This window comes from Cotesia typhae, unplaced genomic scaffold (assembly GCF_013202065.1).
Source record: "Cotesia typhae breed Kobodo isofemale line unplaced genomic scaffold, CoteBio_Ctyphae contig_4, whole genome shotgun sequence".
In the NCBI taxonomy this organism is placed as follows: Eukaryota; Metazoa; Arthropoda; class Insecta; order Hymenoptera; family Braconidae; genus Cotesia; species Cotesia typhae.
The window spans coordinates 950,904-965,802 of NW_027423748.1; the positions used below are offsets into that span (position 1 = coordinate 950,904).

Below are 14,899 nucleotides of genomic sequence, written 5' to 3' on the forward strand. Positions count from 1 at the left end.
AATTAGTCTTTCAAGCGTCAGGTCCCAGATTCGATTCCCGAGCGTAACGGTTGTTTTTTATTCGATTCCACTCTGACTTTAGTCTGGGTTCACTCTGGTTCCACTTTAATTTAATTCTGAGTTCACTTTGATTCCACTCTGGCTTTAGTCTGGGTTCACTCTGGTTTCATGTTGGAAAATAGGCACAAAACCACTTTGGAACCATCATGATTCCATAACGTTTCCAGAATTTTTTCAGACTGATTTCAGAATGATTTGAAAGTCGCAAGGGCTTTGGTTGGACTACACTCTTCTTCATCTGACGACTCACAGCTAGACAAAACATCGGCTCTGCTTTGCTTTATTAAATTAGCGACCTCTTTTTGACTTTGGACATGGCTTAATTTTAATGTAACCTAGCAAAGCAAAATAAACGTTATTCAATAATTGATTTCAAGTAAAAAATTCTAGTAATAATCCCACTTATTTAAATCATAAAATCCTAAAAATAATTACCTTCTCTTCTTTTTTTTTATTCTTTTTAGCCTTTTCTATTTCTTTAGTCTCTTTTATAGGAGTATCTTTTTTTAACTTTCGTCGAGTCTTAACAGGTGTCACAGGTGTAATTACTTTGCTCGATTGGCTCTGATTTTTTTATACTCTTTAAGGAGTTGCTTTTGTTTAGCTTTTAATGATTTTTCATCATCTTAAATAATTATTTCAAAATTTATTTTCAAATTAATATAATTATTTTTTTTTTTAATTTTAATAAATTATTTCCTTACCTCCGTGTTCTCTAACATAACCTTGAAAAGTTTTATTCCCAACATAAAATACGACAAGATCACCATCTCTTACTTTTGTGTTCTCATCGTATACCACATCTTGATCTTCAACTAATGTTAAAGAGTTATCTGCCTTACATTCAATTAAAAACATATCGGAATAATTATTTGTTATTAATATAATATAAATTAACTGAAATGACGCTCTGTATCGTGTACCCTCTTACAACCTCTGTATAACTTTGGCGGGATGAAAGGGTTAAGGAAATGATGAAATGTATAGTTGAACCAGTCAAATAGTATTGTTCGGAGAGATTCGGCTCAAGTCGTGTAGGTAAGTATACCTGAATGTAGTATAAAAAACTAAAGAGTAAATAATACACAAAAATAAATGCGAATAATAGTTCAGTATTTTCTTACTTTAAATATTAAATTTAATTTATTAAATATTAAATTTTAATTTGAATTTAAATATTAAATTTTGGTCAAACCTTATTACATTCGTGTTTTAATTAATCGAATTTAAAAAATAGTGTAATTTTATTAGGTGCAAATTAATACGGTCAATAAACAGCTAAATAAAATTAGTCAATAAACAGCCATTAAAAAGTGATTGCATAAATAACTATTTAATAAATTAATAAATAGAGTAAATAACCATAAATAAATAAATATATTTGTGGAATATATTACATCTATTACAGCTTTTATCTTTCTTAAAAATGTCTTTAGAAGCAAATGAACACTTAAATGCTGGTGCAGTTAGAAAAAAATATAAATTATGGAAGGACAGTGATCATGAGGTAATAATTTAACTTTCATGTGATTTTTCATTAGATTTTCCAGTGTTATGTGATTAATATCCCAGTTTATTACCTTTATGAACTCTTCATTTATTTGGAAAAAAACAAAAAATATGAAATATATTTAACTCCTTTTGTTTTAATTACACAAATTAAATAATTATTAAGTAATAACAAGTCTAATGTTAAGCATTTATTTGGAAAAAAAATGTACATATAAGAAATTGGAAGACTTGTCAATGCATTTTTTGCAATTAACTATTTGTTTGTGTATTTCAAATTCGGAGTATTTAAATTTGTCTGCTTAATTTAAAGTCATAGCATAAAGTAGTACATCAGTATTTTTTTTAATTAATTAATTAACGAATTAATTTTTGTAACGAAAAATATTTATTGTTTGCAATATTTTCTTATTTTTAAATCATAATAATTTATATCAACATTTTTTGTTTCAATTTACTTGTAATGAAATTTTCAAAATATCTTATTTTTTTATACACTATTAAAATGTAATTACGCCTTTACATAATATCCAATATTAATTATAATTCATCTTTTAGGTTCCTCTAAAAACACAACAAAGATGGAGAAAAAGTATGGAAAATTACCATGCTTTAGAGATTCGTGAAGGCTTAAACGAACAAATAACGGATTCAGATTTGAATGTGAATTCAAACCCTGATTCAAATATAGACTCTGATGATGATTCAAGTTCGGATTCTGATGCGGACTCAGATGTAGTCTCAGCGGACTCAGATGTTGACTTAAACGTGGATTCAAATGCAGACTTAGATACAGATTTAAATGTGGATTCTAATGCAGACTCAGATCATGAAGAAAATATTGAAAATGACACTAATGATAATGATAATGATTCTAATAAAGAAGTAAACAGACAAACTTTTGAAATGTTATACGATGGTAGTGATATCAATGTTCCTAAAGTTGTTTCGTACTTAATGGATTTATATATTGAAAAAAAATTGACAAAACAGTCATTGCAACAGATTTTAGAAACACTGCAACATCTTTTGCCGAAACCAAATTATATGCCTGCTACAGTTCATAATTTATTTAAATTTGTAAAAGATCGAGCTCCTCTAACTAAAACAATAAAACATTTTTATTGCAACCGATGCTTAAAATACTATGGTCCGTTGGATATTGGCAAGGATATAGATTTGGGTGAATCTAAAAATTGTAAGATTTGTTTGGATGGTAAAGTAATGTCATATTTTTACGAATATGATGTTGAAGATGCTATTAAATTCCTGTTTGAACATAGAAACTTAGCGAAAAAGTTGAAACAATTTAATCGTAATCGTAAAAATCGTATTATTGAAGATATTGTTGATGGAACAGAGTACATCAGAGTGAACTCTAGAAGAAATAGAAATATCTATGATTTAACATTAATACTCAATACAGATCGTATTTCACTATCCAATAGTTCTAAATTAAATTGTTGGCCCTTGATGTTCACAATAGCTGAACTCCCAGAGCATCTACGAGAATCTCATTTAGTAATGATTGGTTTTTGGTGTGACTCAGACAAAAAACCATCGATGAATACTTTTTTTCGTCCTTTCTGGGAAAAATTAGTAACTTGTTTTACGAAAAGAATAAAATGGATTGATCTTATTACGCATAAGGAATTTATTTCTAAAGTAGTTGCACCCTTATTCATTGCTGATGCACCAGCAAGAGCTGAAATACAAAATATTCAATATTTTAGTGGAAAATATGGTTGCAATATTTGTGAGATCAAACAGAAACGATGTCAACCTGTTGTTGGGAGAAAGACTATTCGTATTTATAAATTTACTGATAAAAGAATAAAATTGCGTGATGAGTTAAGGATGTACGATCAAGCTGAACAACTTATTGAGAATCCAGGAAAACTTATTAAAGGTGTCAAAGGTTTATCAGTAGTCGATGCACTGCCTTTTTTAGATTTAGCTACGTGTGTTATGCCAGAGTACATGCACTCGGTCTTACTGGGTGTGGGCAAGCAATTTATGAATATTTATTTTTGTAAAAAAGGCGACTGGAATATTTCTGAACACTTAGAAGCAATTGACCAAATGTTATTGAATATTTGCCCTCCACATTCTTTTCATAGACTACCACGAAAACTTTCTCTACACGCTCATTACAAAGCTTCTGAAATTTATAATTGGATTCTGTACTATTCCATTCCGATTCTGTCGCTTTTTTTACCAAAAAAATATTTGGACCATTGGTTATTACTCGTAAAGGCCATACACATTTTGCTCCAACGTCAGATTGTTGAAGATGATCTTAAGGTGGCAGAGAAATGCTTACAAACTTTTGTAAAAAATATCGAAGAGTTATATGGTGACAGAGAGTATACATATAATGTACATCAACTTCTGCGTCTAGTACTATGTGTTCGTCTGTGGGGCCCACTTTGGGCAACGTCTGCATTTTCTTTTGAAAACGCCAATGGTTTTATAGTTTCACAAATTCATGGAACTAAAAATATCGGTTCTGAAGTAATAAACAATATAACGATTTATCAAGGAGCTATAATTTTAAAGAATCAGGTTGATTCGAGTACTGAATTAGATCGTATAGACGATAAAATGATCGCATTTAAAGTAAGTGGTGTTAAAAAAAATGAATTTTTGAATGAGTTTGAGATACAAACTTTCCTGACTATGGGTCTTGATCATAAAACCGTATCAATTTACACAAAAGCGAACATAAATAAAACAGTTTTTACCTCTCAAATTTTTCAAAAAACTAAAAATGACAGTTCTAATGTTATTATTACTACCAGTAATAATAAAGTGAAATATGGTTCTATACGATTTTTTTTTTGTTATTGACAACAACTTATATTTATCTTTACAGTATTATCGCGTTATGCATGTAAAAATATTTTTTAATCACAATTGTAGAGAAAAAATAAATCATATAATACCAGTTGAGCTACAAAACGAATTCTGTTTGATTAAATTCAAAGATATTAAATCGATGAATACTCTTATAAAAGTTGAAAATTATTTATGTCAAGCTCCAAATAACTTACACAAAATTTATAAAGGAATAAAAAATCATAGATAAATAATCACATCAATAAAAATTACATTTTTATGGAACAATATTCAGTCAATACTATTTTTTTTTTACTTTTTGCGTATCTGTCTTGATCAATTACTAAAAAAAAAAAAAAAAAATTAAATAAAAGCTAGTTGAAAATATCTACATGTATCAATTATAATCTTTAACAAATATGTAATGGAATATATTTGTCAATAAATAAAATGGTAAAAGAATTAAAGACCCATTGTTATTCATCCTTTATATGATTTACCATAATATATGCATAACTACTTAATCAGATCTGATCGAATCTGATGCTGTTGACAACTTCGAAATAATTATATCTGGCCAGATATGATAAGACCTTTTCATGACTAATGTATTTGTCAATCCAGATATAGTTATATCTATTTAGATCTGGCCTGATATGACTAGATCTGATCATGTCTGATGTATTTTTCAACTCAGATATAGTTACATCTGTTTAGATCTGATCAGATATAACTAGATCTGATTATATCTCAAATCCCATATCTAACCAGATATAAATAGATCTGGTCAGATCTAAACCGTTTTCCCCGGGACGGAGTGTTATGTAGAAAATCTTACTAAGTGTTCTGACGTTCAACAAGTATCTTAATTTCATCTAGTAAATCGGTGGGATTTATGGGAAAAATTATTCTCTACAAAAAAGTGGTAACATCATTTTACCGTATCATTAGCCCAAAAAAAAGTTGGAGCTGCGTCTCGGTTGAAAATTGCTATTCACTCCAAAAATTAAGTTTCCATTTCTGAAGTTCCACAAGTATCTCACTTTTATTAAATAAATAGGTAGGAATTATAGGAAAAATTATTCTCTACAAAAAAGTATTAAGATCATTTCACTGTATCTTTAGCCCAAAAAAAGTTGGAGCTGCATCTCTTTTTGGGCTAAAGATACAGTGAAATGATTTTAATACTTTTTTGTAGAGAATAATTTTTCCTATAATTCCTACCTATTTATTTAATAAAAGTGAGATACTTGTGGAACTTCAGAAATGGAAACTTAATTTTTGGAGTGAATAGCAATTTTCAACCGAGACGCAGCTCCAACTTTTTTTTGGGCTAACGATACGGTAAAATGATGTTATCACTTTTTTGTAGAGAATAATTTTTCCCATAAATCCCACCGATTTACTAGATGAAATTAAGATACTTGTTGAACGTCAGAACACTTAGTAAGATTTTCTACATAACACTCCGTAGGACAATCATCAAGACAACTTGCATGACAATAGGCAGGAGAACCAGCAATACTAATTTTAAGACCATAATTGTATTACTCGAGTAAGCCCGAGGAAATGCGCGAAATAATTTTATTTTCTCTAATAAAAATATTAAAGTTTTTATTTATTTGAAACAAAAGAAATAACATCTTATATTATTTTTAAAATAAATAAGTCAATAATATCATTCGTTATAAAGTTCGCTTGGTAAATTTTATTGTACTTTTTTTCATTCTTTAAATCTGTAACGAGCTCTCTGATTGGTCTATTTCAATCCTCAATAACTCCCAAAATATTGAGAATTTCGAAAAATTTTATTCTTGCAATTGTGCTTAAAATCGCCTCTTCTATCCAAATTTTTTTGGTCGGACACTAATTCTGAATCACCCTGCATATTGTAACAGAGTCAAATTACCCTAAATCGATAAGTCACCGGATATCGATAATTATTCGATATAGCACTGGCGCGTCTCGATCTTCGGGCCTAAGGGGAGAATAGGAGGGGATAGTTTTGGGTTAAAATAAGTGAACCGTGCAGTGGAAAAGGGAGAAGTAGTGTGACCGCCAGACTAAGTGCCACGGAAATCAAGAAGGACCGATCCCCGGAGTAATGACGAGACGACGGAATCCAACTACGACTAGGACTTCATCCTCAACGAGTGAGTTAGATCATCGTTTTATTCGTCAAGTTATCAATTATTACGCTGTGGGAAAGAAGTGGACCGCGGTTTACCTAATACTCAGTTACTTCTCCTAATTAATTACAATTAGATCATTTAATCGACGATTGTTTCAAGAAATAATAGTTGAACATTTGCTAGTTTTCGATTTAGTGATTTTCCTGGGGGCTTATACCCGAGAGTCACTCAATCGACCTTGCGGAAAAATTTTAACAACTAGACAATTATCAATTAATTAATTAACATCCGAAGAATTCGTAAAATTTATTGTTATAATTTTTATAATAATTAACTTGAGAAAAATTGATTAATTTCTGTTACTTGAAAGTAATCGACAAACTTTTGTTCGTGGAATTTTGGTCGAGCGTCAGTACATTTTTGTGTCGCAGTAAATTCCAATACCCAAGGTCAAGTAAGACTTAGCTAGCGAATGTTCTAGCAAATAATTTTGAGTGCTTCGACTTGTGTCGAATTTTTTTAAATTGATAAAACGATTAGAAAATTATTAAGAATTATTTACTGAAAATATTTTATATTGAAAAATTATTTTTGTCACGTGTGAATTTAGTAATTTTTGGCATTAAGTCCAAGAAATTTGATTATTTTGAATAGAAAAGGTCACAGGAAAATTTAGTTAGAATTAATTAATTAAACTTGTATTAATAATTTTGAACGTGATTGTAAAAGTTATATTGTGTATAAGCTGCAGAAGTATCTAGGTCTACGTTTGGTCACTGGGCTGTTACTCCTGTGAGCCGAGTCAACGATCCCGGTATATGATTCGTCTCTGTGCGGGTGATTATAGGTTTAGTAAACGGGTAGACGCCGAAAGGGGCCCGTCACGTGTAGACGACGAAAGGGGCACGTGTTAGAAATCGACGGGTAGACGCCGAAAGGGGCTCGTCGAGAATAAGTTTAGAAATCGACGAGTAGACACCGAAAGGGGCTCGTCGAGAATAAGGATATTGATAAGTGTGGTTAGTGTGTGAGTGAATGAATTTTGTTAACTTGTTTTAAGTCAGACACTGTTGTTTTCTTTTTATTGTTAATAAATTTTGATCGATCTTGTTAATTAATTATTTATCATTCAGCAGCACCTTCCTCCGCTCTCTCTACCCTAAGATAAGATTTCTCAGATCTGGACCGGTTCCAGGAACCGTGATTAAAAATCCTGGTGGCGCCCTAATAATTATATTGTTTGTTGTTTTTGTTTGTTTATTTATAAAATTGATTAGGGGCCAACCTAAGCAGGTAAAACTGTTACAATATATATATATATATATATATATATATATATATATATATATATATATATATATATATATATATATCAAGCGCTTATAAACAAATAGCAGTAACTCCGCGAGAAATGACTTGATTTTTTTTTTTTTTTTTTTTATTATAGATATTGTTGTTTTCCATAAGCAAAAAAAACAGCAAAACTCAAAAAAACTTTTTGAATTTTTTGGAATAATTTCAAGTTCTTTGAATTTCTGCATTAAAAAATAGTTAAAATTAAAAAAAAATTATTTTTTTGCATAAAAAAATTTTTCCGGCAACAAGAAATCGATATAAAAAAAATTTTTTTAGTGCAAAAATTTAGTTAACAAGTTTAAAAAAATATGAGCTCTACGGGAATTCGATGTCCGATCCAGAACAGTGCGCGTGCGCTATTCTCTTCAAACCGTTGTCGGAGAAAAATGGAAGGGATTGTTACGTTCCACGAATTTTCGCCTAATTTCGATTTTTATTTTGTTCTCAAGATTTATTTTGTTTCATTTAAAAGCGTTTACTTTAATTTAAGATGATTCTCAGAACGCATACCAAGCGATATCAGTTGCTTCGCTGGTGGTTATACTAACAGCGGAGTAACGGAAATCGCTTGTGATAAGCCGTCAGCAGAGAGTTGCCGTGGCCGCGGATAACCAAAACATCTTGCGTCAGCATGGGACCCGAGCCTCGTCGACTCTCTCAGGAGTAACCTGAGCTGCCAACGAGCTGCTCTCGAGTGCAGAGAGCTCCATCCTGAGACTTGGACCTATCCAGATCCAATTCTCTAATAAACCAATTACACAGAATATATCTTCCAAATATACTTATTATGGGGCGGAGCGCTTTATAGCAGTTCCAACCCATATAAGAATACCTTTCGGCTAAAGCGCTAGCCAGCGTTTCACCAACCTAATCCTCTTTCTGGGTGAGCGCTTAATCAGCGTATCCCCAGGCCCCAAATCTTCGGCAAGAGCGCTAGCCAGCGTTCAGCCAGCACCAAATTCCTATACGTAAATGCCTCACGGAAAACGGTCACGAAGATCGAATCGCTCGGTGCAAGAGGGTCGTCGTCGCTTGGCCCAGCCATTCTACCTGTCGTTGCCGACAATCGGCGCCAAAACTCCAGTCGAACCGCGAACGGAGGTAGTACAAAACGTGAGACCAGTAGTGCGAGTAACGGACGACGAGATACTAATTGAACCTCGAATAAGGGTAGTTCGAACCGCTGAGGAAGACTCGCCTAAATCACCCACGAGCCGAGGTCCACCGGGTCAGTCCATCTTCGGCAGCAACAACCGTCCTGCCTATTGGACAGATATCACCAGGGCTTGGAAGCTGGTCCCAATCGAGGTTCCAGAGGTTCACCCTCCGGGGGGCGTTATTCCCATCAACGACCTCAAGTACGGGTATTATTCAGAGGAGTTCTTCAGGAAGACGGGGCACGACATTTTTCCTCCTTTCGAAACGAAATGGTTAGAAACCCAGGGGTTTATATGGGCAGACTTATGGGGCCCATAATGGTAAGTCAGTAATAAATCATAATAAGATAGTAAGTTCATCTGTGACGACACACCGGGGGTCGATCGACTACCCTCAGTGTCAAAACCTGATATTTAATTATTTAAAACTCTAAATGAATTTATACCTAATTTTGGGAACGTAACAGGATAATAATTGTTAACTAACTATTTTTTTAAACAGAGAAAATTTTTTTTAAAAAAGTTCTCCACACGAGAGGATATCTTTACGATTCATGTAATTCTGAATCGATTGATACCTATATTGTGGAATCGATTTTTTAAAAGTTAATTGAGTTTTACAACTATTCGTTTATAAGCGCTTGAGCGGAACCGCATTTTTTTCATTAAAAAATTAATATTTTGTAAACTATTGGTCGTAAAGACATCGGGTTTAGCTCATGTTGTTCGTTGTTTAATTTTCTAAATTTCATTCGCTACATGTCTCGACTACTTTCGCGTTGCTTATGAAATATTTTACTTTAGTGCTCAACGCTAAAACTGAATTTAAAAAAAAAAAAAACAACAGCTCCCACATACACACAAATGTTTAGAATATTTTTCTGAGTATTAAAAAAAAAAAATCAAAAATCGGACCATTTTGTTGAAAAGTGGCCAACAAACCAATTTTTTCCGAACCGACTGGACTAGTTAAGCTGAATGAGATCCACTATTACTATAGTAAACATAGAAGGGGTAGGATGATGCGAACGGTCATTCGAAATCATTTGATCTTGAGCAAATCTTGAGCAACTCTTGCACAAGTATATTAAGCATGCTTCTGGTGTCAGTCTTTCTCAAAAATTGATATAGTTAGTTTCCCAATAGTTTTGTACAAGGCTTGTTCAAGACTTGTCAATTGAATTTGCGACAAGTATCTGGAGCAAGACCCATAGGTAGAAAAAGACACTAACAACTATCGAAATTGAGACCAGATTTGCTCAAGCCTTGAAAAAGATTGCTATATGGGTAGATAAACATTTGAAAAGTTATAGGAAACATTTGTGTCGATTTTTTTTTTTTTAATATATTGTATGTAATTAAATATTAGTTTTTGTAAACATAAACTTGTTATTTCTGATCATAGTAAAATTATTATTCAAACTTAGTAAATAATAACTTTTGTTTTTAATGTAGATTATAGCCTTATATGGCTCAAAAAGTTCTATCACAAATTAAAATTTAAAATAATATCGAATAATTCTTCTTCATTATTTTTCCTTAATTAACAATCCTTGAAAAAATATTTTTTATTAATCATATTCAATATCGTAAATTATAACTTCAATATTTGCACTTGTTATCAATTAACTAAATAAAGATTGAAAAAGATAGAAAAATTGTTCCTCATTATGTCTGATAAATTAAGTGTAATAAACTTTTTTGCATTAAGATTTTAATTTTCAAAAATATTGTAAATACGGGAAATCCATGCAATTACCTCCCTGACTATTCTGATACCTTCGTACTAGATGTATATTAGAGGATGCTGGAAGCATTGGCTGCATGGGGTGCGTCGCAAATGGCAAAGATGTCGTCGAGGATGATATAGTTAGCATCATAGATTGCATTGGAGGCATCATGGCAGGCAAAGGCTGCATCAAAGGACCTATCGGAGGTACTATAGAGGCCATTGTTGGTATTGAAGAAGACATTGATTGCATCATTGGTGGCAATGAAGTAATGAAGGGTGCCATTGAAGCGATCATCGGTGCTGGTGATTACATACTTGAAGACATCGATTGCATAATAGGACTGCTCTGAGCTTGGGTCATATTTTCGCGAGTGTTGTTAGATATTTCCATTTGATGCGACGTGGCTTCGGAAACAAGCTGTACACTTTTGTTCGGATTCAATTTTTTCGAGTCACATGCAATTCTCTGAAATATAAAAAATAAAACCGATGAAAATTTGAAAAAAGATAAAACAAAACATAATTGATTGAAAAAAAACTCCTACTACGATAGATTAATGTCTTACGTTCCTTTTCTAACGCAAGTATTTTCTCTCTCATCTCTTTACCAGATAAGAATCCCACTGGACGTTTTCTATAGTTTTTATTCTTGTGGAAGCGAGTCATTCCGTTATTTTGTGGGCCAAACGTTGATTTGACATCACCTGTTAGTCGTCCTGCCGGAGTAATTGCGTCATACTGCTGCTGTATATGTTGTTGAACAGGTCCTGTCAGTGTCCTACGCGAGTTGTCAACACGTGAATCAACAGAAGACATCGTGGGCTCTCGAACTCCATTTCCATGTAGACCTTGAGTCCCTAATGTCATTGGAACTTCATACTGCTGCTGTGTACGTTGTTGAAGAGGTCCTGTTGGTGCCCTACACGAGTTGTCAACACTTGAATTAACCAAAGAGCCGTTTGGTTCTAGAATAACATTTCCATGTGGACCGTGAGTCCCTGATATCATCGGAACTTGAGACTGCTGATGAGATGATTGATGAACTGGTGATCTCGGTAAACCACGCGTTTGATTAATCTTTGATGCAGTAGTAGACATCTTTAAGTTAGTAGTCATGAATTTTGTAGTGGGTGGGTATGATTGCCGCTGTAACTGAGTATTAAGCTCTTTTACAGGGTTTCCTGTTTGTAAATCTTGTTTCGACGTTTTATTTGTTGTCTTTTTAGTTAATGACACTAACTTGTCACGATTTTTAGTAGTAGACTGAGATCGCTGGCGTAGCGGAGTCAGGCTTCGATATTCCTTCTGACTTCGTACTAAAACAAAAGTTCGTGTTTTTGTAGGTACTAAACCGTTCATTAATATTAACTAGTATTGAATTGTATTGAAATTAAATTATTTTTTAACATTATTTTTAACCACAAAATAGTTTTAAAGAATTTTTAAACAATTAAGAAAGTACGAGCGCTAGGCGGGGTTTAATTAGTCGGGCAGGTGTAAATTTCTTTGAATTAAATTTATCACTAATATATTTACTTTCATCCATCAGTTTTTTAAATATATTCACCGACAGTTTTACGAGAAAAAATACAGTAATGTATCGATGTTTGGAGGTTACCACATAAGACCAATGTTAAATTGCTCAACTTTAATGTTAATTATTTATTTAAATAATCGGGCAATCTCCTTCAAATTTTCGGAATTTATTTAGACATATTTAAACTTTATATTAAAAAAAAAATCAAGCGTTTTATCAACAGTTGCCTTGGTGCTCGTACACTGAGAGACAATTTTATTTAATTGTAATAAAAAATTTTATTTGGACTTGAAAAAAAAACTTAGTTAACAGTAATAAAATTATATTCCATATGAATAAAATTTTATTCCATACGAATAAAATTTTATTAGTATTTAATAAAATTTTCTTAACTACTAATATGTGTTTTTCATACGAATATTGTGTCATTAAAACAAATAATTAAAAAAAAAAATTAAAATTCATCAATTAATTATAATATATTCAAATATATTTTTAAAGTAAAATCTTTTAATAAATAAATAGTATAAAGATGTTTTAACGAGACATCCTAACCTACTTGTTTATTTCCCCTTCCTCTTTATTAGCCAAATAAATGTTTTATTAAATAGTAATAAAATTTTATTACTACTAAATAAAATTGTCTCTCAGTGTACTTCCTTAATCTTATTGTATATCATGCTGTCATACTAATCTTCAAGATATGCTTTGATATTAAGTGAAAAATAAATAAAAAAATGAAATTAGAATATTAGATTAAAGATTATTTTACAATTATGTATAATTTAAAACACTGACTCATTGGAACACATTGTTAATTTGATGAGATTAAAATAATTTATTATGTGTTACATTTATGCCTGCTAAAAATATATGTTTTAGAAAAATATTTATCTATCAAACAGTACAAAAAAAACATAAAAAATTAATTACTTACGTTTCATTGTGTTGCATACACGTTTACAACAGATATTTTAATTTTGCGTGATTTAACGTTGATGTTCCTTTTTACACAGTCCCGCTTCCTCAAACAATGTGCAACGCTCTAACTTTTATTTGTAGAAATTTGATCTTCACTTTCTTCGTATACTACTACCTGTTTCACCAATGCTTACACAATACATATATGTATATGATAGTCGCGCGATCATTAGGTTGGTTGATCAGTCAGCGTTGCCTGCCAAAAAATTCAAAAACTACACTGACAATTTTTAAGTTTATTGTTTTAATTTGTAAATCTATTGTTTGTATTAAAACAATAATTTTTTTATTTAGCTACATATATTTTTCATCACTGAAATATTATTGCGTTCACATACATTTTTTCAGTATGTGTTAGATTCAATTACTAAGTCCCGCCATTACTAATGTAACGTCCCAGAATTTTGGTGGGGCGGTCATAATTAAGTTATCCAGGTGGGTGGTGTTAGGAGGTCGATAGACTCCAGATTCACCCACACAGGCGAGCTCTCTATCTATTTATCACTTTCTTACCTTATAGCCTCAGTGGGTCTCACTTACGATCTCCCCTTTGGCTAGTAAAATATTCCTCGGAATAATATCCAAAACAGGGCCTCTTGTGTTCGCCCTCTTCGAGCATACAGTTTTTGTCAATCCTTGTCCAATACGCTGGGCGATGGTCTGGTTGGCCTGGGCTGACGACCACCGATTCTTGAGCCTCGAATGATTGGACCCTCAACTCCACGTTGGCTTTTATTTTACTCGCGGGCGTCCGGTTAAGAGCCGAGTTTAAAGATCGTCGAGCTCGAGCAGCTTGTACTACGTGACCTGCTCGACGTGAGCGTTTTCCTCTAGGCATGAGCCAGTACCGCGAAAACGGCCCGTATGCACTAGGTTCGGAGGAGGCAAGTTGGAACGTCTTTCTGCGCTCGCACCCTGGGGTGGAACGGCGGAAGCGCTCTCAAGGATTGGCTTTATAAATTTAGAGAGGTCGGTTCAGACAAAATAGGTTCGGTTTTATTATAAAGGATTTGGGAGAGGAGGCAAGCCATACGTCCGTTGCTCGATAAGTTCCGGTGGGTACTGACTTGACTCTGCTCTCATTAATATTACAATCAGCGTTTTGACGCCATTATGCATCTCAGGTTACTCACGAGAGAGTCGTCGGGGTCCGAGTCACACGTTGATGCAAGGTTTTCTGTTAACTCGGTCCGCGACGCCTTCTGGGAGCCGTCTTATCTTTAGAGATTTCCGTTACTCTGTTGGCGATAACCGCCAACGGAGCAGGGGAATTCTCCATGATTTGATTAGCTGAAGTTTAAATAAGATATCAGTGAATTTAATTTACTAATATGAAATAATAAAAAAAAAATTAAAGAGTGCCGGCCAAACTTTGAGCCAGTAGGATTTAATCTAAGGGTTCCCAACCCCAATTGGCTAGGACGTTACACCTCCCGGCCCGAGAAACTTGCAGTGCTTCGAGGGAGCCCTGCGAGTTCCCAATTTCTAAATAGTGACTCTATATAAACTAGATAATTAATGGCTCCATTTATCTTTAACTTAAGGTGATTGAACCTGAGATGCGATGTTTTACAATATTTTCAACTTATTGTTAAGT

At 32.9% G+C, this 14,899-nt stretch overlaps 2 protein-coding genes across 4 annotated transcripts; one reads left to right on the forward strand and one right to left on the reverse strand.

The window, feature by feature from the left end:
- The first annotated feature begins 1,486 nt into the window (after positions 1 to 1,486).
- Positions 1,487 to 8,506, forward strand: LOC141527394 (uncharacterized). The gene is made up of 3 exons (XM_074242819.1): positions 1,487 to 1,567; positions 2,128 to 4,369; positions 8,397 to 8,506. Exons 1-3 carry the CDS (start codon positions 1,487 to 1,489, stop codon positions 8,504 to 8,506), a joined length of 2,433 nt encoding a protein of 810 aa, XP_074098920.1.
- Positions 8,507 to 11,148: 2,642 nt separating this feature from the next.
- LOC141527169 (uncharacterized) lies at positions 11,149 to 13,340 on the reverse strand. 3 transcript variants are annotated; one of them, XM_074242504.1, is made up of 3 exons: positions 13,259 to 13,340; positions 12,025 to 12,100; positions 11,223 to 11,936 (listed from the first exon to the last, which is right to left on the reverse strand). In XM_074242504.1, the coding sequence occupies exon 3, from the start codon at positions 11,898 to 11,900 to the stop codon at positions 11,223 to 11,225; it is 678 nt and encodes a 225-aa protein (XP_074098605.1). In that variant the 5' UTR covers positions 11,901 to 11,936; positions 12,025 to 12,100; positions 13,259 to 13,340. The 3 variants fall into 3 exon arrangements, with proteins under 3 accessions (XP_074098604.1, XP_074098605.1, XP_074098603.1); XM_074242503.1 differs by lacking the exon at positions 13,259 to 13,340 and having other exon boundaries at positions 11,149 to 11,250; positions 11,351 to 12,528; XM_074242502.1 differs by having other exon boundaries at positions 11,223 to 12,100.
- Positions 13,341 to 14,899: the final 1,559 nt, after the last annotated feature.